We start from the raw sequence: 19,596 nt of genomic DNA, 5'->3' as shown, positions 1-19,596 counted from the left end.
ATAGCTCTGGCCACCATGGCATGTCCTCCCACAGAGCTCCTCTCAGGCTTCTCACTCTGGATGTTTGTAGCTTTTCCTTATTTAAGAGTACGAAGCAGTTGTGCTCAGCCTGAGGTGGGGGAATGATTGTCTCAGGGCAGCTTCTGGTATACCAAATCTGTGAAGATAATAGAAGTTTAAAGGATACAAATGGAATTCCCCCTACTTTTTATTTAAGTCATTCAAGGGGGAAAAATATTCCTTTGTATCCTTTAAATGTAACCAATGTTTAAAGGATATAAACTGATTATCCCCCCTCTAATCAACACATGGGTTTGTGTTGTTATGTACCATCAAGTCGGAACTGACTCATAGCTAACCCTCCAGCTGGTTTTCAGAAGCAGTAAATCACTTGAAAGAAGATTGTCCATCTTTCTCCCACAGAGCATCTGGTGGATTCAAACCACTTGCCTTTGCATTGACAAAGCAATTTCTTACCATTAAGCCAATATAACTCCCTATTTAAGATATATTGTTGTTGTTATTATTGTCTGTTGTCTAGTTGGAGCTGACTCTCCAGAGGGGTTTTGGTAAATCACATAGGAAGAGAATGTTTATCCTTCTTCCACAGAGAGCTGATGGATTTGAACCACATATCTTTGGGATTGCACCACAGCTTCTTACCACTGAGCCAAGAGAGCTCCCTCCATTTGAGACATAGGTGACCAAAACCAACCTTTCCGTTTATATCCTTTAATCTTTCTGGTGGCTTAATGGTAAGACATTGCACTGATAACACAAAGGCATGCTGTCGAATCCAGCAGCTGCTCTGTGGGAGAAAGATAGCCTCCTCTCCTGTTATTTTCTACCTCTGAAAACCCTCTGGAGGGTCGGCTATGAGTTGGTTCTGATTTGACAGGACATAACAACACTTAAGACATAAGATAGCAAGATTTATTGTTTGACTTTGGATGGGATTCTCACATCCAGAAATGCTACTGCATAATACTTATTTTTCATAACTACTAGAATTATGATCGTCATCCATATCATAATACTCATTGATGTTATGGTTAAAAAAACTCTGCTTTTAACTGGTAGTTTGGCGTTTCAAACCCACCAGCCTTTCTTTGGAAGAAATACGTAACAGGCTGCTTCTGTAAAGATTTCTCTCATTGCTGTCAGGTCAACTGAATTACAGCCACTTGCCATCAAGTTTCCAAGTCTGTAAATCACATGGAAGGAGATTGCCCATCTTTTCCCACAAAGCCACTGGTGGATTTGAACCACCAAAGTAGTATTTGGTTTACCAGTGTAGCTCCCTATGGTATATGCCACCAGAGCTCCTCTTGTAAAGTTTTACAGCCTTGAAAATCCCAAGTTCTGCATTGTTCTGTAGAGTCACTGTGAATCCACATCACTTAATGACTGTTGTTTTGATTTGAGGGAGTTTTTTTAGGAAATATGAAAAAGAAGCCATACCAGCACAATACCTATTCTGGTGGTCTAGTGGTAAGAAGCTGTACTGCAAATCCAAAGGCACCCAGTTCGAATCCACCAGCTGCTCTGTGAAAGAAACCTGCCCGGAAGGTTAGCTGTGGGTTGGTTCCAACTCCACGGCTCTCAGCAGCAACAACTGGGTCAGTGGGTATAGTGTTTAGTTTCTAAAAAGCTCATGTTTCTAACCTACCAGCCGCTAAAGACAAGAAATATGTAGTAGTCTACGTCCATAAGGATTAGAAGGCCAGGAAACCTCCTAAGGGCAGGTCTGTCCGACAGGGCCAGTATGAACTGAAAATAACTCAGCAATGAGTATAGCTTTGAATTTTGGTTGGTATAACCCTTAAGCACTTGAATACTTAATTCAAACCTATCCAGGAACTCCAAGGGAGAGGTATCTGGCAGCCTGCTCAGATAACGATTAAAGCCAAGCAAAAGCTTATGGGGCACTTCTGCTCTGTCACGGGTCACCTTTGATAAGATTTGACTCATGGCTACTATAAGTAACAATAGCAACAACATAGTCCTATGAATAATAAGAGTGTTTCCTGGGTGCTTTCTAGATACCAGCACTGTGAGGATGACTGTCCTTCAAGTGTAACAATTCCAGCAGATGAGAGTTGAGTGTGTCTGTAGGAGGCTGGCTGTTCAGGGTTCAAATTTCCTTGGATACTCTTGAGACATCTAGACAACTCCACCAATGTTATCCCTTTTCAGTGTTACTCTCTTCAGTCACATATCTTAGAATCTGAGAAATCCTTAATTTCAAATTCAAAGCAAAGCATCACAAGTAAGTCAATGCTTAGAGGGTCAGCTTGGATTTGCGGTATCTCCCTGCTTTTCAGAATTTACAGGAATTCCCGAGACTAGTGAAGTGGGAGGATACCTAGTAGACAGATGGTTTAGTAAGCTGTGAGCATATTGCTGTTTCTGTTTTTATCATCCTTCACTAGGATCAGTGCATGGAGCAGAATTTCATAAATAGATCAATATACTTTGAAGTTAAATACAGGGCTGGCCACTGATTAATTGATTTGTTTGTTTGGTTGTTGTTGTTTTTTAATTTGCATCTATCACTGGTGACAGCCAAAAAACCAAAATTTTAAGAAATCACTCATGACTCCTTAATGTGTATGTGTGTGTTTGTGTGTATGAGAGGGAAGGAGAGATTTTTGCTCACTCACTGTTAATAAATGTTTATATCTACTCAGCTAGCCTGGTTGCCCTCAGCTTGCAAAAGCATAAATCACTTGCTTCTGCCAACACTGGAATTGACCCACAGATTAAATGCAGATCACTGAGAGATAGATGCTGCTCCTCGTATATCTTATTTTTAAGACAGCTTCCTACTCTGATTGCTGGGCCTGCACCTGCTAATCTTTATCTGTTTATTACCCTGGTTCACTGTGCGGGTAGCAGTGACTTTGAGATTGCACCCTATACATGCGTATGGCAACTTGCATTGCATTGAGAAATAAATCAGTGTTAAATGTCTCAGATGCTGTGGTGAAGTTTTGTCCTTTAGAATAAGCTGCAATTATGTGATGTACACGTACATAAGAAAAATCCACTTAAAAAAATCAGCATATTAAGTTTTGAAAATGCATGCTAAGGATTAGGAGTAACTGAAGTACAGAGAAGGGAGCTCTGGTAGCCTAATGGTAAGAAAGTATACTACAATACCAAAGGTGTATGGCTCAAATCCACCAGATGTCCCATGAAAGAAGAAGGATGGGCCATCTCCTTATCTGCCTCTGAAAACCCACTGGAGAGTCAGCTCTGGTCGGTCCCAACTTGAAGGCACACAACACCATCAAAGTACAGAGAAGTTCATGTCATGTCTTAATTGTCTTTCTTCTACTACTTTTGTTTGGGCTGACTGCTTTCCCTCTACCACATTTAATGTAGATATCCAATAATAATGGCAATTTCCCAAGATTAAGATGACAGCCATTATGTAAATCAACCCCTCATTATGGGGAAGCAGTAAGTCTAAACAGAGGAATCTATTAATCTCCTTCTTGATAGTGGACACTATGCATTTGCCAAACTCCTTTTCCCCATGGGCACTAGATAAGTCACTAGTCCTGAATAAGAACTGGAGCTTTCATTCTGAGCTTCTGCTGTCATCTATCCAGTGAGTGCTGTTGTCCCAAGTTTCTGAATTAGTCATAGAGAATAAAGGTCACTATTGTCCAAATAATGAAAAAAAAAATGCAAGCCAGTTTGTAAAAAAAATCCCATATTAGTACAAGTTGAAGTCATTGAAGGAACAAAAGCTAATGCTGAAATAGATGAGCATACTCAAAGAAGAATTTCTTTCTAAACTCAACCATTGGCAGAGTTGTGCCTACCTCTATAATGCCCAGGTTGGTTTCCTCATAATATTCCACTGAGAACCCCAGGGAAAGATTTCAGAAAACCACTGGACTACTTTATTTTTTAAGAGTATAAACATAAAATGGGAGGAAATTGGATTTACTTTTCCAAAATAGGTTTTGCCGATTATGGCGCTGCAAACCCTCTAGATTGTAAACTAAAGGATTTGGGTGCTGGCTTTGCAACGAGGAGACACCTGAGCTCAGTAAGACTTGTGGCTGATCCGTGTTCCCATGTCTCTTTCTATTAAGAATCAGAACGTTAACGATGATTTTCTGGCCAGATTCCAGCTTGGTTAATTGCATGCTGTCTACCTAAATTCTCTTTTGCTTGGAATGTTCTTTACTTTGGATAGTATTGCTCTCATGATCATATTTCACCCAAGAGATAGGTACGTGATACTGTAGAATGAGCCAGAGTATAATTTGTTAAGCTAATAGAGGACTTTGGGGATGAAAGGTTAAGCATAAGTAGCATACTTTTCATAATTTCCCCCCAATGTGGCCTATTTATATAGTAATTAACATAGAATACTAACACTGGTGAAACACAGAAATGAGCCAGATCACAGCGATAAGAGTAGCCTACAATATATAAGAAAAAATTTGATAACATCTACAGGGGCTCCCAAAACAAATCTCCAGAGCCCCTTCACCTCACCACCTCATCAATTTTGTTTCTCCCTAAAATATAATCACCAAGTGGGTTTTTAAATAATAATACTCATTGAGTAGAATGTCTTTTATCCTGTATAAACTTTAAAAGCATAGTAACATGTTTCATCTTTTTTATACCTAGTGTAACGCTCAGGAGAAGAACTCATATTATGAAACTCATTAAAGTAAGGTTTGTTAAATGAATGAATGAGGATGGGATCAAAAAAGAGAGACAGTTCAATGTTATTGGTGTCCTAAGATTCACCAGTCTTTAAGTTTGTTACCCTGCAGTATCTCAGCTAATACTACAGTTAGCCCCCGTGTATTATAAAAAAAAAAAAATCCCCCCCCCCAAAAAAATTTAAAAAAAAAATCCCAACTAACCAACTCTGGTCACCTAGGCCATAGAGAATTGCACTGTTAACCCAAAGGTGCTACTTCTGTTGTGGTTTGAGTCTACCAGCAGATCTGTAGAAATATGAGCAATCTACTCCTATGTGATTTACTCAGAAAACCCACTGAAGAGTCAGTCGTGTGTCAGCCCTGACAAGATGGCAATGAATTTGAGTTTGAGCTGTTTTAAACAAGAGAGGAAAAAAATCCAGAGGCACTTAGAGGTCAGATGGCTTCCCAAGATAACATATTTTTGAGTTTTGAAGTCAGATTTGTTTCAGATCATGGCCTAGTGGTGAGAAGCTGCACTGCAATCCCAAAGGCACTTGGTTCAAGGCTACCAGCTGCTCTGCAGAAGGATGGGTAATTTCCTCCTATGAGATTAACTGCCTCTGAAAATGCATTGGAGGGTCAGCTATGAGTAATTTCCAACTCTGTGGTACACAACAACAACAGTCTTTATTTGCAAATTGTCTTGTAGTCTCTCACCTTGTACCTGCTTTCCATGTCTTTAATTTCAGGAGGCAAGTCTGAAAACCTCTGACTCTGTGAAAGTCAAGTTGATTCCCATAGATAAGGTTAACAACTGCTCTATGTAATTTTGCACCATTATTCTTGCTCTCATTACTCCAATTCAAATCTGTCACTGTTGCCATTTTGGAGTTGTCATAACTATTGCTAAGTAATGATGCACTTGTCACAAAATATATCATAAATTGAATCTTTATGAATCTTAGTGCAGAGTGGTTCAAAAGTGAATGCTTAATAAACCTAGAAAAAACAATGGGGGTGGGGGAAAACCCTGTCTTTAAGCTCCCTAAAATTTACTCACCATGGTCGAATCTATTGTGTTGACAAGAGAAAATGCGTTTTAGCCCTCTTGCACCTGGACTATATTCATAGCCAAGTGTTCTGCTTTTTAACTGACATTAAATTACCTAAAAGGTGAATGTGTGGAGAATTAAAGAAATACAGTTTGCTGCACATGAGAAAGCATTCTCTGTTTTGATGTTTTCTTATCACATGGAAGTCTGTACCTTTAAAGTTCATTGAACCAGGATGTAAGAAATAAGTATTTCTATAACTGCTGTCAAACATTATAAAAAGACTTAAACACAATGAAAGGCAAGATTTATGTCAGTCCATTTCTGGTCACTTATTCACACATCTCATTTTAATCCTCAGAAATTCCTATACCAATAGATTTTGTTTCCAGCCAGACAGTGGTAATTTATGGTTCTGCCAACAATGCCATTTTAATTAATTTTATTCATCTTATTTCTCTTTCATCCACTCCTCATATCTCATCTGTTTGTATTGCCTAGACTTTAATTAAAAAATCTCTCCTCTCTAAGGAGCAATCTGAAGTGGCAAAAATAATCACTTAAAATATTACAGTCATTAAAAAAATTGGCTGTGGTGGAAGCCATGCATTTTCAATTTTCCTACAAATGATGTTTTAGCTTCCTTTTAAAGTGCACTTTGTATCTGAATTGTCTGCCACCAGCCAGCTTGGCTATCAGAAATGGTCTTCCAGCTGGGTGGGCTGAGTGACAACTCCTTAATGGAGGAAATGGATGGCTCTCAGCTCATGTGGAGGCGAAGGCATACCAGACAGATTTCATTCCATCTGCCACCAGCTCTCTGCAAGCTGCCATTGCCCGAATGCCCAGGATCCTCATTCCAGCAAAAAAAGGAGAGCATCAAAAAAGAAATTGTAAGAGTACAGATGCCTGGAAGAATCATCAGGGCCATTAGACCCCAGGGGGATAATATGAAGAGGTGCATCATTGTCCGGCTTTGATGAAAACCTAATTAAACAATAGTAGAAGCAATTACAACTACTTTTACAAGTACAGAGGTGAAGTCATTAACATTTTCAGCTGAGTATAGGGAACAGCCCAAGAAAAAGGCAGTCCTGAATTGTGGCCAAGGACTTGTTATACTGAGGAATTTGCACTGATGTTTCCTGTTGATGCTTCTGTGAATGGCACATTCTTGTCATGTGGTTACACTGAGTTCTGTCTGTCAAGCTAAGGAAATCCATTCAGCAACAAAATAGGAAAATATTTTTGATGGACAAATAAAAATAAATAAGGACTGTATTTAAGAGATTTCTAAAATGAGATTTAGAGTAAAAGTAATTATGTCACAATGCACATGTCAAGAGGGCTAGAAATAAAAATGTTTAGAACAGTCTGTAGACTTTATACTATTGTTTTATCCAAAATCAGTGCTGAATTACTTGGTATATACACTCACCCTGAGGCAAAACCTATGACTCAGAAAGTCTTACGTGATTTATAACCATTTGTCAAGAAAATGGAATAGATTTTTACTAGTTCAAAATAAAGTGAAATTTCAAGATGAAAATTCTAAAGTATTCTTGTTTTTACATTAAATCAATATATTTATGTATCTCATAAACTTAAATGTTTATATATTTTACAATTTAGATTTTAATTATTATTGCATATAAATTACAGGAGTTTGAGTAGCTATAAAAAGAACAATAAGGCATGAAAATTCTTAAGAAACTTTTAAATACTTTTTTATAGTATTAAGTACATACTGGTTTGAATTTTAACATAGTAGATTGATTTTTTACTGTGATGTTATACAGTTGGTTTGAATTTTAACATAGTTGAATGATTTTTTTTAATTTTATCAGCTATCTTTGTAGATTATTAGATACTTCATATTTTATCAGAATAATTGGTAGTATGCAAAAATTTAGAGTGCTTTTAGAATTTTGTTTTATGATTCTATCTGTCCTAGAAAACAAATGAATGATTTCATATTCTTTATAAATTATTTTTACTATATTGTGTTGTGGAAAATGTTTTTTATCTTTGCTAAAGATTTTAAGTTGATCTTGAAAATTTAATAACTATGATGGTGAAAAGCACAGTAAAAAAATTAACCCGTTCATATACTCTTTTGTTTTTCTATATTACTAAAAATATAAACTATAATTGCTTATTTCAGGAAAAGTTATAACAAGGAATAAAATTACTTTTATAGTACTTGCAATCACAAAACCATACTTTCATTTTTGTCTGTTTTTCTAAAATCATCTCTAGATATTATAGACCTTGATTGATATGTTGATTATAAAAAACACATCTTAGACACAACGACTTACAATAAATAGGTTAAAATGAAAGAGTAAGAAAAACATATTGACAAACAGTAACCAATAGATACTAGAAGAATTAGACGGTTTCCAGAAGCAACTAGCTATATGAACTAACGCACACAAAAAAGTAAAAACATCACCCAACCAAAAAAAAAGTATCCAACTCAGTTAGCTTCACTAGACATCTTTCAAATTCTATCAAGAACCAAGATTTCCCCCCCCCCCCTTATTTAGGCAAGAATTGATACCAATTCTATTTAAACACCTCCAGTATTTGGAAAAGAAAGAAATGCTCCCTAATTCACTCCATAAAGCTATAATAATCTTGATATCAAAGCCTACCACAAAAAGTAAAATTATAGACCAATGTCCTTTATTAATACAGACACAAAAATCTCAATAGAATTCAAGCCACCATCATCTAAAAATTAATAAATTATAATGAGTGTGAAATTAATAATGTATGCAAGGATTATTTAACACAAATCAATCAACATAATTCATTGCGTAAATAAGGGAGAAAAGTAACATGGTCTTCTCAACACAGAAAAGCCATTTGATAAAATTAAATTCCTGATAAAAATTCTCAGAAAAATAGTAATAGAAGGGGAAATCTTCAACATAATTTAGGTCTTATAAGAAAGACAGCAGAAAATATTATTCTCAACAGAGAGAGATTCAAAGTATTTTCTTTGAGAATGGAAACAAAACAAGGATGTTCATTATGCATTGTTACTTTTATTCATTATTGTGCTAGAAATCCTAGAACAATAAGAAAGAGGAAATAAGGGTACTGAAATTTGTAAAGAAGGAGTAAAACTCCTTCATGACATGACCTTATACATGTAAAATATGCCTAAGATTCCATGAGAAAGTTACTGGAACTTTGTTCATCAGAGTGGCAGAGAGCAAGCTCACAAAGAAATTAGCTGGGTTCTGGCAGGGTACAAGATCAGCACACAGAAATTAGTAGGGTTCTTGTACACTTTGTGGCTAACAGTGAGAAGAATGGGAATTCCCAAATACTTGATTGCACTCATTTACCTCTACAACCAAGAAGCTGTTGTACAAACAGCAAGGGAATACTTCATGGTTCAAAATCAAGAAAGGAGTATGTCTGGAATTTTCTCTATACTTTTTCAATCTATATGTGAAATAGATCATCCTGGAGGCTAGACTTTATGAAGAAGAATACTACATCAAGATTGGAAGAAGACTCATCAACAGCCTGCTTTATGCAAATGACAGAAAGATACACACTGAAACTGAAGCGGACTTGAAGCATTTGCTACAGAGGGTCAAGGACTTCAGTCTTCAATAAGAATTGAACTTCAGCATCAATAAAATAAAGATTCTTATCACTGGGCAGCATCATGATAGATGGAGAAACGATTGAGGTTGTTAAAAATTTTATCTTGCTTGGTTCCAAAATCAACGCTCTTGGCGCCATCAGTCAGGAACTCGAAAGATGAGTTGCTTTAGGAAAGTCTGTTGTCAGGGATCTCTCCAGAGTGCTAAAGAGCATCACTGACGTCAGTTTAGATATTTAGGTTCACCTGATCCAGACCATTATCTCCTCAGTGGCTTGCTATGCACCTGAGAGCGGGACAGTGACGAAAGATGACAGAAGAAGAATAGATGTCTTTGAGTTGTGTTGCGGGAGAAGGGACTTCTATGTACTGTGGACTGCCAAAGGAACAAACAGGTCTGTCCTGGAGAGGGTGAACCAGGCTGCTCCTTGGAGGCAAGGACTTTGATGGTCCATTCCATGTACAATGGGCATATTGCCAGAAGGGAGCAGTCTTTGGAGAAAGGCATCATGCTTAGAAGGGTAGAGTGTCAGAAAAGGAGAATAAGACCCTGGGTGAGAGGGGTTGACAAATGACTGTGACAGTGGGGGCAAGTGTGTTAGAAACGGTGAGATGGTCTCTGGATAGGGTAGTGTTCAGGGCTGTTGTTCAGTGTTGCTATGAATTGTAGTCAGCTTGAGGGCACATACAATAGCACTCATGAGGAAGACTCCAAAAGTGAAAGCGAGAAAACTATATAACATTTGCAATATCTCCAAAATAGTAAACTATCTAGGAATAAATCTAACCTGGGATATATATATAAGCCGAATTCTACAGCCTAAAAAAACCGAGGCTCGGAAGGTCTTAATGACTCCAGATAAGACCATATACTCATTTAGCAGAGAAATTGCATTAGAGCTTGCCTTCCAATTTCAAACCTCGACCATCTTAAGGACGGACAGCAACTCAAGTTCGCATTCTCTAATATCTTGCTGTGCTATCACCATCCCCACCCCCAGCTCACTCCCACTGCTGTCAAGTCAGAACTGACTCAGAATTGACTCTCCAACTGGTTTCCAGTGCTATAAATTCCATTGGTGGAAAGTGCCTTTCTTTGTTCCATAGAACTGTGTACTTGTTACATGCTTTTTGTTATTGTTGTTGATTACCATTGTGTCAGGCACAACTCATAGTGACCCTATGAACAAAAGGCCTGAAGCTTTTCTATAACTATTGACATTTATCAAAGTTCAGAGAGTTTCCAGAGGCATGCTGTTTAGGACACTAAGGCTCGTCTGGTTCAGGCCATGGAGTTTGCAGTTACTTGCTATGTGCTGGAAAGCTGGACAAAGACTAAGGATGATAGAAAAGGAATCAATGCCTTTGCGTTGTAGTATTGGAGAAGAGTGTTGATCATGCCATGGACTGCCAGGAAAACCAACATGGCTGTCATGCAGAAGGTGAAACCAAGATACTCCCTGGAGGCAAGGATTTTGAAGCTCCATCCCACATACTTAGGGCACTTGGCCAGGAGGGACCAGACCTTGGAGAGGGACATCGTACTAGGGAGGGTGGAGCGTGGAGAAGAAGACCTAGGATGAGATTAATGGACTCATTGACTGGAGAAATGGAAATAGGTCTGTCAGAGAAAATGAGCTGGGCTCAGGATAGGGCAGGGTTCAGATTAATTGAACATAGGTTCTCAACGAGTCACGGGTAACTTGTGACAGAACATAACAACAACAAAATTTAGAAAAATTTCCACTGGAAGACATCAGTGACAAGAAATTGATTCTTTCTTTTCAGACTTAGTGTTCTTTTGGAAAAGAACAAAGTTTGTGATTTTTCCAGCTTTTTGTTGGGATATCACACACTTACTAGTTTGGGTCAGGAATTTTTACTCAAAAGCAGACTGAGAATATGCAACCATATCTAAAATTACCTTGACCTTTTCTGTATTTCATGTTTTGATTAGCTGGCTATTCTACTCATATCCCATTTACAGACAAATTGTGAAGGGCTTGAATGGCAAGCCAGAAATAGATGGAATATTGAAAAGGTCAGTGTGATTTAGCCCATAACCACAGTATTGAAAATATATGCCGAGTCATTATCACCTTTAATTCTCACAAAAAGAATTGTGATACAGGTGGAGAATTATTCCCCATAAAATATTCTTGCTTTACACTGAAAGCTAAGATAGCAAAGCTCAAATGCCCTCCTGGCACCTTTTTTGTGATAACTTAATAAGTTAGAAAGAAAATATAATTGAATTAAACAAGGCAAAAAAAGAGGTAACCAGCTCTTTTGATTTGAGAGTCCATCGTAGAGGGAATAATATAATGATTTCCTACAAACTCTAATTATACATGAATAAGACAGATACAGCTACAATACCAATTCACCAGTCACCCCATGCTCTCTCTTTATCTACAGCATAGCTGTCAGTCAGATGGGAACTCCATTTATTTCCATGGAAATGAAGGCAGTGAGTTCAATTTTGCCACCACCCGGGATGTAGATCTTTCTACTGAGGATATTCAAGAGCAATGGTCAGAAGAATTTGAGAGCCAGCCTACAGGGTAAGTAATTGTTATCTCCCATGCTGGGTAAAGCACTTACATTGATCTCACTGTACAAGTTGTTTTAAATGCAAGGTACTAAATAACAAAGGCATACTTCCATCGGCACTCTGAATTCTTATTATGGAGAAGCTCAAAAGGGTACATTTATCCTAAAATAATAAAGAACATCTTTGCTAAGTACCCAACTATTAATGTGGAGTAAATATTTGTGATTAGAAAAACCTTTGAGTTTCAGTTGGATCACGTATATCTTAACTTGGTTCATTCAACTTTTTAGTAAAAGAAAGGCTGCTTGATTTCATCTGGGATTTTAACATTTATGGAATCTAAGCTCTTTTGCTGTTGTAGTGATGGGTTTAGTTATCATTCTTGTGTCAGTTTTATAAACACTACTGGCTGATAGGGAAAGCTGGAGAAATTATTTGGAAGGATGAAGGTATAGCAAGATTCAATGGGGACTTGAAAACACAAGGTGATAATAAATATGGATCAATAGTAATTAATGTTATAAAACACAGTGTATATGAATGATTGTATAAAACACACTTTACATGAATGATTATATGCAAGTGCATAAAAAAAAGACAAATTTACCTTTGAAAGGTTTGTAAATGAAAATTTGGCCTGAGACTGAAGTACAAGGCACCTGAATGATGAGAATCTGATTGTCTTGATCTTTGTTCTTTCTTTGGGATCCCAGGTCTCTGAGATCTCTCTTACTAATTGATGTTCAGCACTTTTGGAAGTTAAAGCAGAATAACTGTATAGACAGAGGGAATTGTGAATTGAAATTGCCTGTTTGTCACCTGTTGTTTTTTCAATAGTTCAATATAGTCAAAATACCAGATCATTATCATAAAATGAAATTTCATAATGAATCTGAGATAGCAGTAACTTAAGTATCAACTGTGAGAAGCTTTTCCAGAATTAATATGTGTCTCTCAACAAATTAAAATTGGTTTGTTTGCTTGCCTGAATGGCCAGAAGGCCAGCATTCTTCTTTATCCTTTATCAAACTTCTCCAAAGCTTTGTCTCACATACTTTGGGCATGTTGCTGGGAGAAGCTTTTTGTTAGAGAGGAGCATCATATTTGAGAAAATGGAAAGTTGGTGGAAGAGAGAAAAACTCTCAACCAGATAGATTGACACAGCAAATGAAATTGTGAGGATGGTGCAGGATAAGACAAGGTTCAGATCTTTGTTCACAGGGTCACTAGAAGTCGTACTTGACAGCACCTTCTTGAAGGAAACGCTTTGACCATTTTCTGAGCCATCATGCTGCTGTGGTGCTTTGCTGCCACTTTGGACTCTGTCATTGTTGAATGCTGAATTTCTTCCTCAGCTAACCAGCTCTGTCCTTCCCTCCCATGGGCACGTCCCTCACGTCTAGCTCCTGGCAGATGCTAGGATGAACTTGAGCAAAAGTCGATGTTTTCAGTAACTACAATTCCGTTGAGCCCATTACTGACCAGAAAGTCCTTCTCAAAAGTTCCTGTCATTTTGAGGCTCCAGATTCAGTGTGACTCAGAGGTCTCTTTTAGGGACCAGGAACCACTGCTTCTCGTATTCATTCCCCAGAATCTTCACAGGAGTCAGCCTGCTTTCCCTTCTAACCTTTAGAATGCACAAGGACTTCACATAGGCCCTTCACAGACTAAACAAAATATGGAAGGGTCTAGAACTTTGACAGTGCACAGAAGTCTGTTTAACTCTCTTCTTGAGCTAGTAGGCCTATCACCCTCCTACCAGGTCTGTCTCTCTGAATTCTGATATGGCCAATGCAGCTCCCCATCCTAGTTATAAAATTTGACCACCTGTGGGAGTCCCCTCAAATTTGAAGCCCAAGAGCCATATATTTGCCTCTCCTTTCAGATCCCTCTAAGCTAATACACGAGGTCTTAATATTTTCACAGTAGTGTGAGAGGGAAGATAATGAAAAAATTTATCTTTTTTTTACATGTAGACAAAAATACCCAGTCCTTATTATTGAGAGTTTGTCTTCTAATAATGTGAATGGATATGAATATGAATGGATAGCAGACCCTAAGAGGCTGTCATTACTGAGCATGGCAGCTTCTTTCCCAGGTTTGTCCTTACCTCTGGTAACCTAAACTACCACCCTAGAAGGAAATGTGGTGTTCCTTGTTGCTAGCAGTCACCCTTTGATACTTAGCCTATGGCCGACTAAAGCAGAGGCAGAATGCACACATTTCATCCTTTCTGTTATATCTGGGTCTCTCTTTGTCACTTTTTCTCTTTCTATATTTGTCTCCAGCTATTTATTTTCCCAGTTTAACTCAAAATTTTAAGTACTTATTCATATTCTTCTCTGATGTAGATAGAATTTCTTTTACCAGTCACTTGTTATACATCTGAGAGCTGGATGATGAATAAAGAAGATAGAAGAAGAATTGATGCCTTTGAGTTGTGGTGTTAGAGAAGAGTACTGAATATCCCGTGGATTGCCAAAAGAATGAACAGATATATCTTGGGAAAAGTGCAACCAGAGCACTCCTTGGACGCAAGGATGGTGAAGCTTCATCTCTCATACTTTGGACATAAGGCTATTCCTTAGAAAGGGATATCATACTTGGTAAGATTGGAGGGTCAGCAAAAGAGAGGAAGACCTCCAACGAGGTGTATGACACAGTGACTGGAGCAATGGGCTCAGTGTATCAGAGATGATGAAAATGGCACAAGATAGGACAGAATGATGAAGACGGTACAGGATAGGACAGGGTTCAGATTTGTTGTTCATAGGATCACTATGAGTCATACTCAGTTTGATGGCATCTAACAGCAACCACCAATATTTCTGATTGTCATTTCAGTCGCCAAGTCCATGTTTTACAACTACTCATCTTTTAGGGGAGCTCTGGTGGCTTAGTGGCAAGGAGATGCAACTACAATCCCAGAGGGGCACGGTTCAAATCCACCAGATGCTCTGCCGGGGAAGGAGGGACAATCTCCTCTACCAGTCAGATCTGATTTGATGGTACACTCACACAAAATTAAAAAAAAAACAAACAAAAAACCTACTCATCTTTCTTCCCTGTTCCCAACTTTTGCATTCCAGTCGCCCATTATTATCAGTTCATCTTCATTGCATGTTCAGTCTATTTCTGACTGTAACAGTTGGTAGAAATCTTCTATTTCCTCCTCTTTGGCTCTAGTCATTGGTGCATATATTTGAACAATAGTGGTGTTTACTGTGTTGCTGGGAAAAGATGTGTGCAGTGTCCTCCTATGTGATCTATAGCCTTTGAAAGCTCACTGCACACATCTTTTCCCAGCAACACAGTTGGTGGAATTGAACTGCCTCTCTTTAGTTTAGCAGCTCAGCTCCTTTCCCACTAGGCCACCAGAGCACCACTGAAAATCATGTTGTTGGTGGTTGCTGTTGTTGTTGTTGTTATGTGCCGTTGAGTCGCTTGCGACTCGCAGTGACCCTATGTACAACATCCCTAAACTCTGCTCTGTCCTGTGCCAATTGCACCGTCTCTGACCCACCCATACCGATTACCCCAATCCCTGAATCTGTCCACCTCATAGGGGGCCTTCCCCTTCTGCGCTGTCCTTCCACCCTACCAAGCATGCTATTAGATGCCATCAAATTGAATATGACTCATTAATTCCAGCTTGACTGCAGTGAGAGAGAGAGATGACCTTCATACCCTCTTAAGGATTCTCTTTGTTTTAGCTTGTTGCACCATGAAATCTTTTGTGTAAAATATTACTTTTAAAACACTTTACCAGAAATGCAGACATGGCAACCGAGGCTGAGTTCACAAATATGGAAACACAAGGAAGGAGGAGCAGTTCTAAGCAGGAAGTGGAATGTGAGGAACATGAATATAGGAAAATTGGACATTGTTAAGAAAGAAATGGAACACATAAATATTAACATACTAGGCATTGGCGAAGTGAGATGGCTTGGCACGGGACATTTTTAATCAGATGATCATGTCATCTACTATAATGGGGACGAAAAGGTGAGGGAAAAATGGGGTTGCTTTCATAATTAAAAAAGTTATTTCTAGGTCCATCTTGAAATACAATGTGGTGAGTGACAGGATAATATTCATACATGTACAAGTAAGTCCAGTGAATACCACCATCATTCAAATATATGCACCAACAACTAGAGCCAAAGAGGAGGAAATAGAAGATTTCTACCAACTGTTACAGTCAGAAATCGATCGAACATGCAGTCAGGATGAATTGATAATAATGGGCGACTGGAATGCAAAAGTTGGGAACAGGGAAGAAAGATGAGTAGTTGTAAAACATGGACTTGGCAACAGAAATGAAGTTGGAGATAGAATGATAGAATTCTGCACAATGTTTTATTCATTGCAAATACCCTTTATAAGAAACACAAGTGCAGGTTACACACATGGATTTCACCTGATGTTATACATAGGAATCAAATTTATTAAACCTGTGGAAAGAGTCGCTGGAGATGCTCAGTATCAGCTGTGAAAACTAGGCTGGGTGCTGATTGTGGAACAGACCACCATCTATTCATATGCAGGTTCAAGCAGAAGTTGAAGTAAATTAAATCCCATCCACAGGAATCAAAATTTGGCCTTAAGTCTATCCCACTCGAATTTCAAAGCCATCTTAGGTACAGGTTTGAGGCCTTGAACACCAGTGAGTGTAGACCAAATGAGCTCTGGGAGGATATCTAGAATATCATCCATGAAGAGTGCAAAAGGTCATTACAAAGGCAGAGGAGGAAGAAAAAACCAAGATGGGTGTCAGATGAGACTCTGGATATTGCGCTAGAGCGCCAAGCAGCCAAAATAAAGGGAAGAAATCAAGAAATTAAGGAGCTGAACAGAAGACTTCAAAGGTCAGCTCAGGAATACAAAGCAAAGTATTACAATGAAATGTGCAAAGAGCTGGAGTCAGAAAATAAAAAGGGCCAAGCTCGCTCAGCATTCTTAAGCTGAAAGAATTGAAAAACAAATTCAAACCAAGAGTTGCAGTACTTAAGGATGCTTTGGGTAGAATGCTAAATGATCCAAGAAGCATTAAAAGATGATGGAAGGAGTAAACAGAGTCACTGTACCAGAAGGAATAGGCTGACACAGAAGAACTTTATGAAACGTATAAGCAAGAGCCTGTGGCGATGAAGGAAGAAGTCCAAGGTACTCTAAAACAATTGGGGGTGGGGGAGAAAGGCTCCAGGAGTTGACTGCCTACCAATTGACATATTTCAACAAACAGACGCTGACCTGGATGTGCTCACTAAGTTGTGCCAAGAAATCTGGAAGACAGCCAACTGGCCAACTGACTGGAAGAGATCTATATTTGTTCCCATTCCAAAGAAAGGTGACCCAGCAGAGTGTAGAAATTCTCGAACAATATCATTAGTATCACATGCAAGCAAGATTCTGCTGAAAATTATCCAAAAACAACTGGAGCAACACATCAACAAAGAACTTGCAGATGTGCAGGCTGGGTTTAGAAGAGGCCGTGGTGCTGTGGATATTGTAGCTAATGTTAGATGGATCTTGGCTAAAAGCAGGGAATACCAGAGGAATGTCTATCTGTGCTTCATTGACTATGCAAAGGCGTTTGACTGTTTGGATCACAGTAAACTGTAGCTGACTTTGAGAAGAATGGGAATCGCAGAACATTTTATTGTGCTTATGTGAAACCTACACTTGGACCAGGAGACAGTCATCAGAACAGAGCAAGGAAAAACTGTATGGTTCAAAATTGGGAAGAGTGTACACCAGGGATATATTCTGTTTCCATACCTTTTCAATCTAGATGCAGAACAGATTGTCCGGGAGGAATGTGGCATCAAGATTGGAGGAAGATTCATCAACAACCTGTGTTATGCAGATGACACAACCCTGCTTGCTGAAACTGAGGAGGACCTGAAGTGCTTGCTGCAGAAGATCAAGGACTACAGCCTTCAATACAGATTGAAGCTCAACTTCAAAACAGTTTCTCACCACTGGGTCAATTGACAGCATCGTCATGGATGGTGAAGAAATTGAAATTGTTTAGTTTGCTTGGCTCCACAATCAACACTCTTGGTACCAGCAGCCAGGAAATAAAGAGATTAATTGCATTGGGAAAGTTGACTGTCAGGGACCTCTCCAGAGTATTGAAGAGCAACATCAGTCTGGAGACTAAGGTGTGCCTGATCCAGGCCATAGTATTTGCAGTTACTTGCTATGCATCAGAGAGCTGGACAATGTCTAGGGATGATAGAAAGAGAATTGATGCCTTTGAGCTGTGGTGCTGGAAAAGAGTTTTGAATATACCATGGACTGCCAGGAGAACAAACAGGTTCATCCTAAAGAGGGTGTAGCCAACCTGCTCCTTGGAGGCACGGATTCTGAGTCTTCATCTGACATACTTTGGGCATGCTGGAAAGAAGGACCAGTCCTTGGAGAGGGATATTATGCTTGGAAGGGTGGAGGAATGGAAAAAGAGAGGGAGACCATTGATGGGATGGATTTATACAATGACTGGGTAATGAGGGTAGATATTTTGGAGACGGTAAAGTTCGCACAAGATAGAGCAGGTTTCAGGGCTGTTGTACTAGGGAACTAGGAGTCACAAGCTACCCAACAACACATAACAACAAATAAAAATACTAATGATGCACCTAGTTCTCTCGACAACACTCATGTATATTTGATACAAAAACATAGAAAACCCCATATAAGTTAAATTTATAAAGGAATTTATTTGACATTTGAAGCAACCAAACATAATTTAGAAAATTAATGTAGTTCTCTAGAAACATAATTAGGAATAAATCCAGCCAACAGATTTAGACATTCTATTTTCTCAGATCAGTGATGATACAAGATAATTTGTGACTACAAACTGATCAGTCATCTTTCAAAACAACACCAAAAACAAACAAATAAACAAAACAAAACAAAAAAAAAACAAAAAAGCTCACACACACCAACAAACCAAAACCCCGCCAACATAATAGTGTTTATTCCTGAGGAAAGTTCTAAAGGCAATAGAGACACAGGACCATCAGAATACATTCCAGTCACTAAGTGACTCAGGTGGTTTTGTTTTAGCTCTTTGGACATGTCTGAGGACTGAGGATTTAGCAAGGTTTTGGTCACAGTTGAGAAGCTGGTACTTTCAGGCTATGGCACTGTCATCGACTTTCTGTTTCAATGGCATAGACTAATGCTTGATAGAGGCACCTGTGCCGGACTAATTGGTTCACAATTCATTTTTAAAGCCTTTCAGTTATTCTGGTAGCTAACCCGTAGATTTATTTGCTGCTTTTGCCCCTAGCATTTTAGGCTGTCTTACCCAGAATTATCTCACTCATCTGCTCATGTGGTAGACTAGCTGAAAAGTTGCAATCATGTTGTAAAGTTATAAAAGGATAATGACTGGACCCAGCATTTTCTGTGCTTCCGGTGATGGTAAAAGTGCCGGTTTAGTACAAGGTGGATAGGTGTGGGATGTGTCTGTCTTTTCTCTCCATGTTCATTCAGTCCTCAGTGATGTTTTGTCTTGGAAGGAATGCTGGTATACTACTTATTTAATAATGACTCCAGGAAGAAAAAAAAAATCTGTCACAAAATCACATTAATGTGATTTTTACCTAGGGAGAGAGCTGACAGAGAAAACCTGATTAGAAATTCAGAAAGTGAAATTCTTATTGTGTTTTG

The 19,596-nt window shown here is 38.6% G+C and overlaps 1 protein-coding gene across 2 annotated transcripts in view; it reads left to right on the top strand.

The window, feature by feature from the left end:
* Positions 1-19,596, top strand: part of RELN (reelin) — a 633,193-nt gene that overhangs the window by 367,458 nt on the left and 246,139 nt on the right. For both annotated transcript variants that reach the window (XM_006882611.1, XM_006882610.1), the window contains exon 11: positions 11,775-11,920. In XM_006882611.1, coding sequence (XP_006882673.1) covers positions 11,775-11,920 — 146 coding nt within the window. The remainder of the gene's footprint in view (positions 1-11,774; positions 11,921-19,596) is intronic.

The sequence above is a fragment of the Elephantulus edwardii genome, unplaced genomic scaffold (genome assembly GCF_000299155.1).
Source record: "Elephantulus edwardii isolate Elephantulus edwardi_28Jun2011 unplaced genomic scaffold, EleEdw1.0 scaffold00022, whole genome shotgun sequence".
In the NCBI taxonomy this organism is placed as follows: Eukaryota; Metazoa; Chordata; class Mammalia; order Macroscelidea; family Macroscelididae; genus Elephantulus; species Elephantulus edwardii.
Note: the sequence above shows the minus strand (reverse complement) of the source record. Positions and strands in the feature narration are given on the sequence as shown.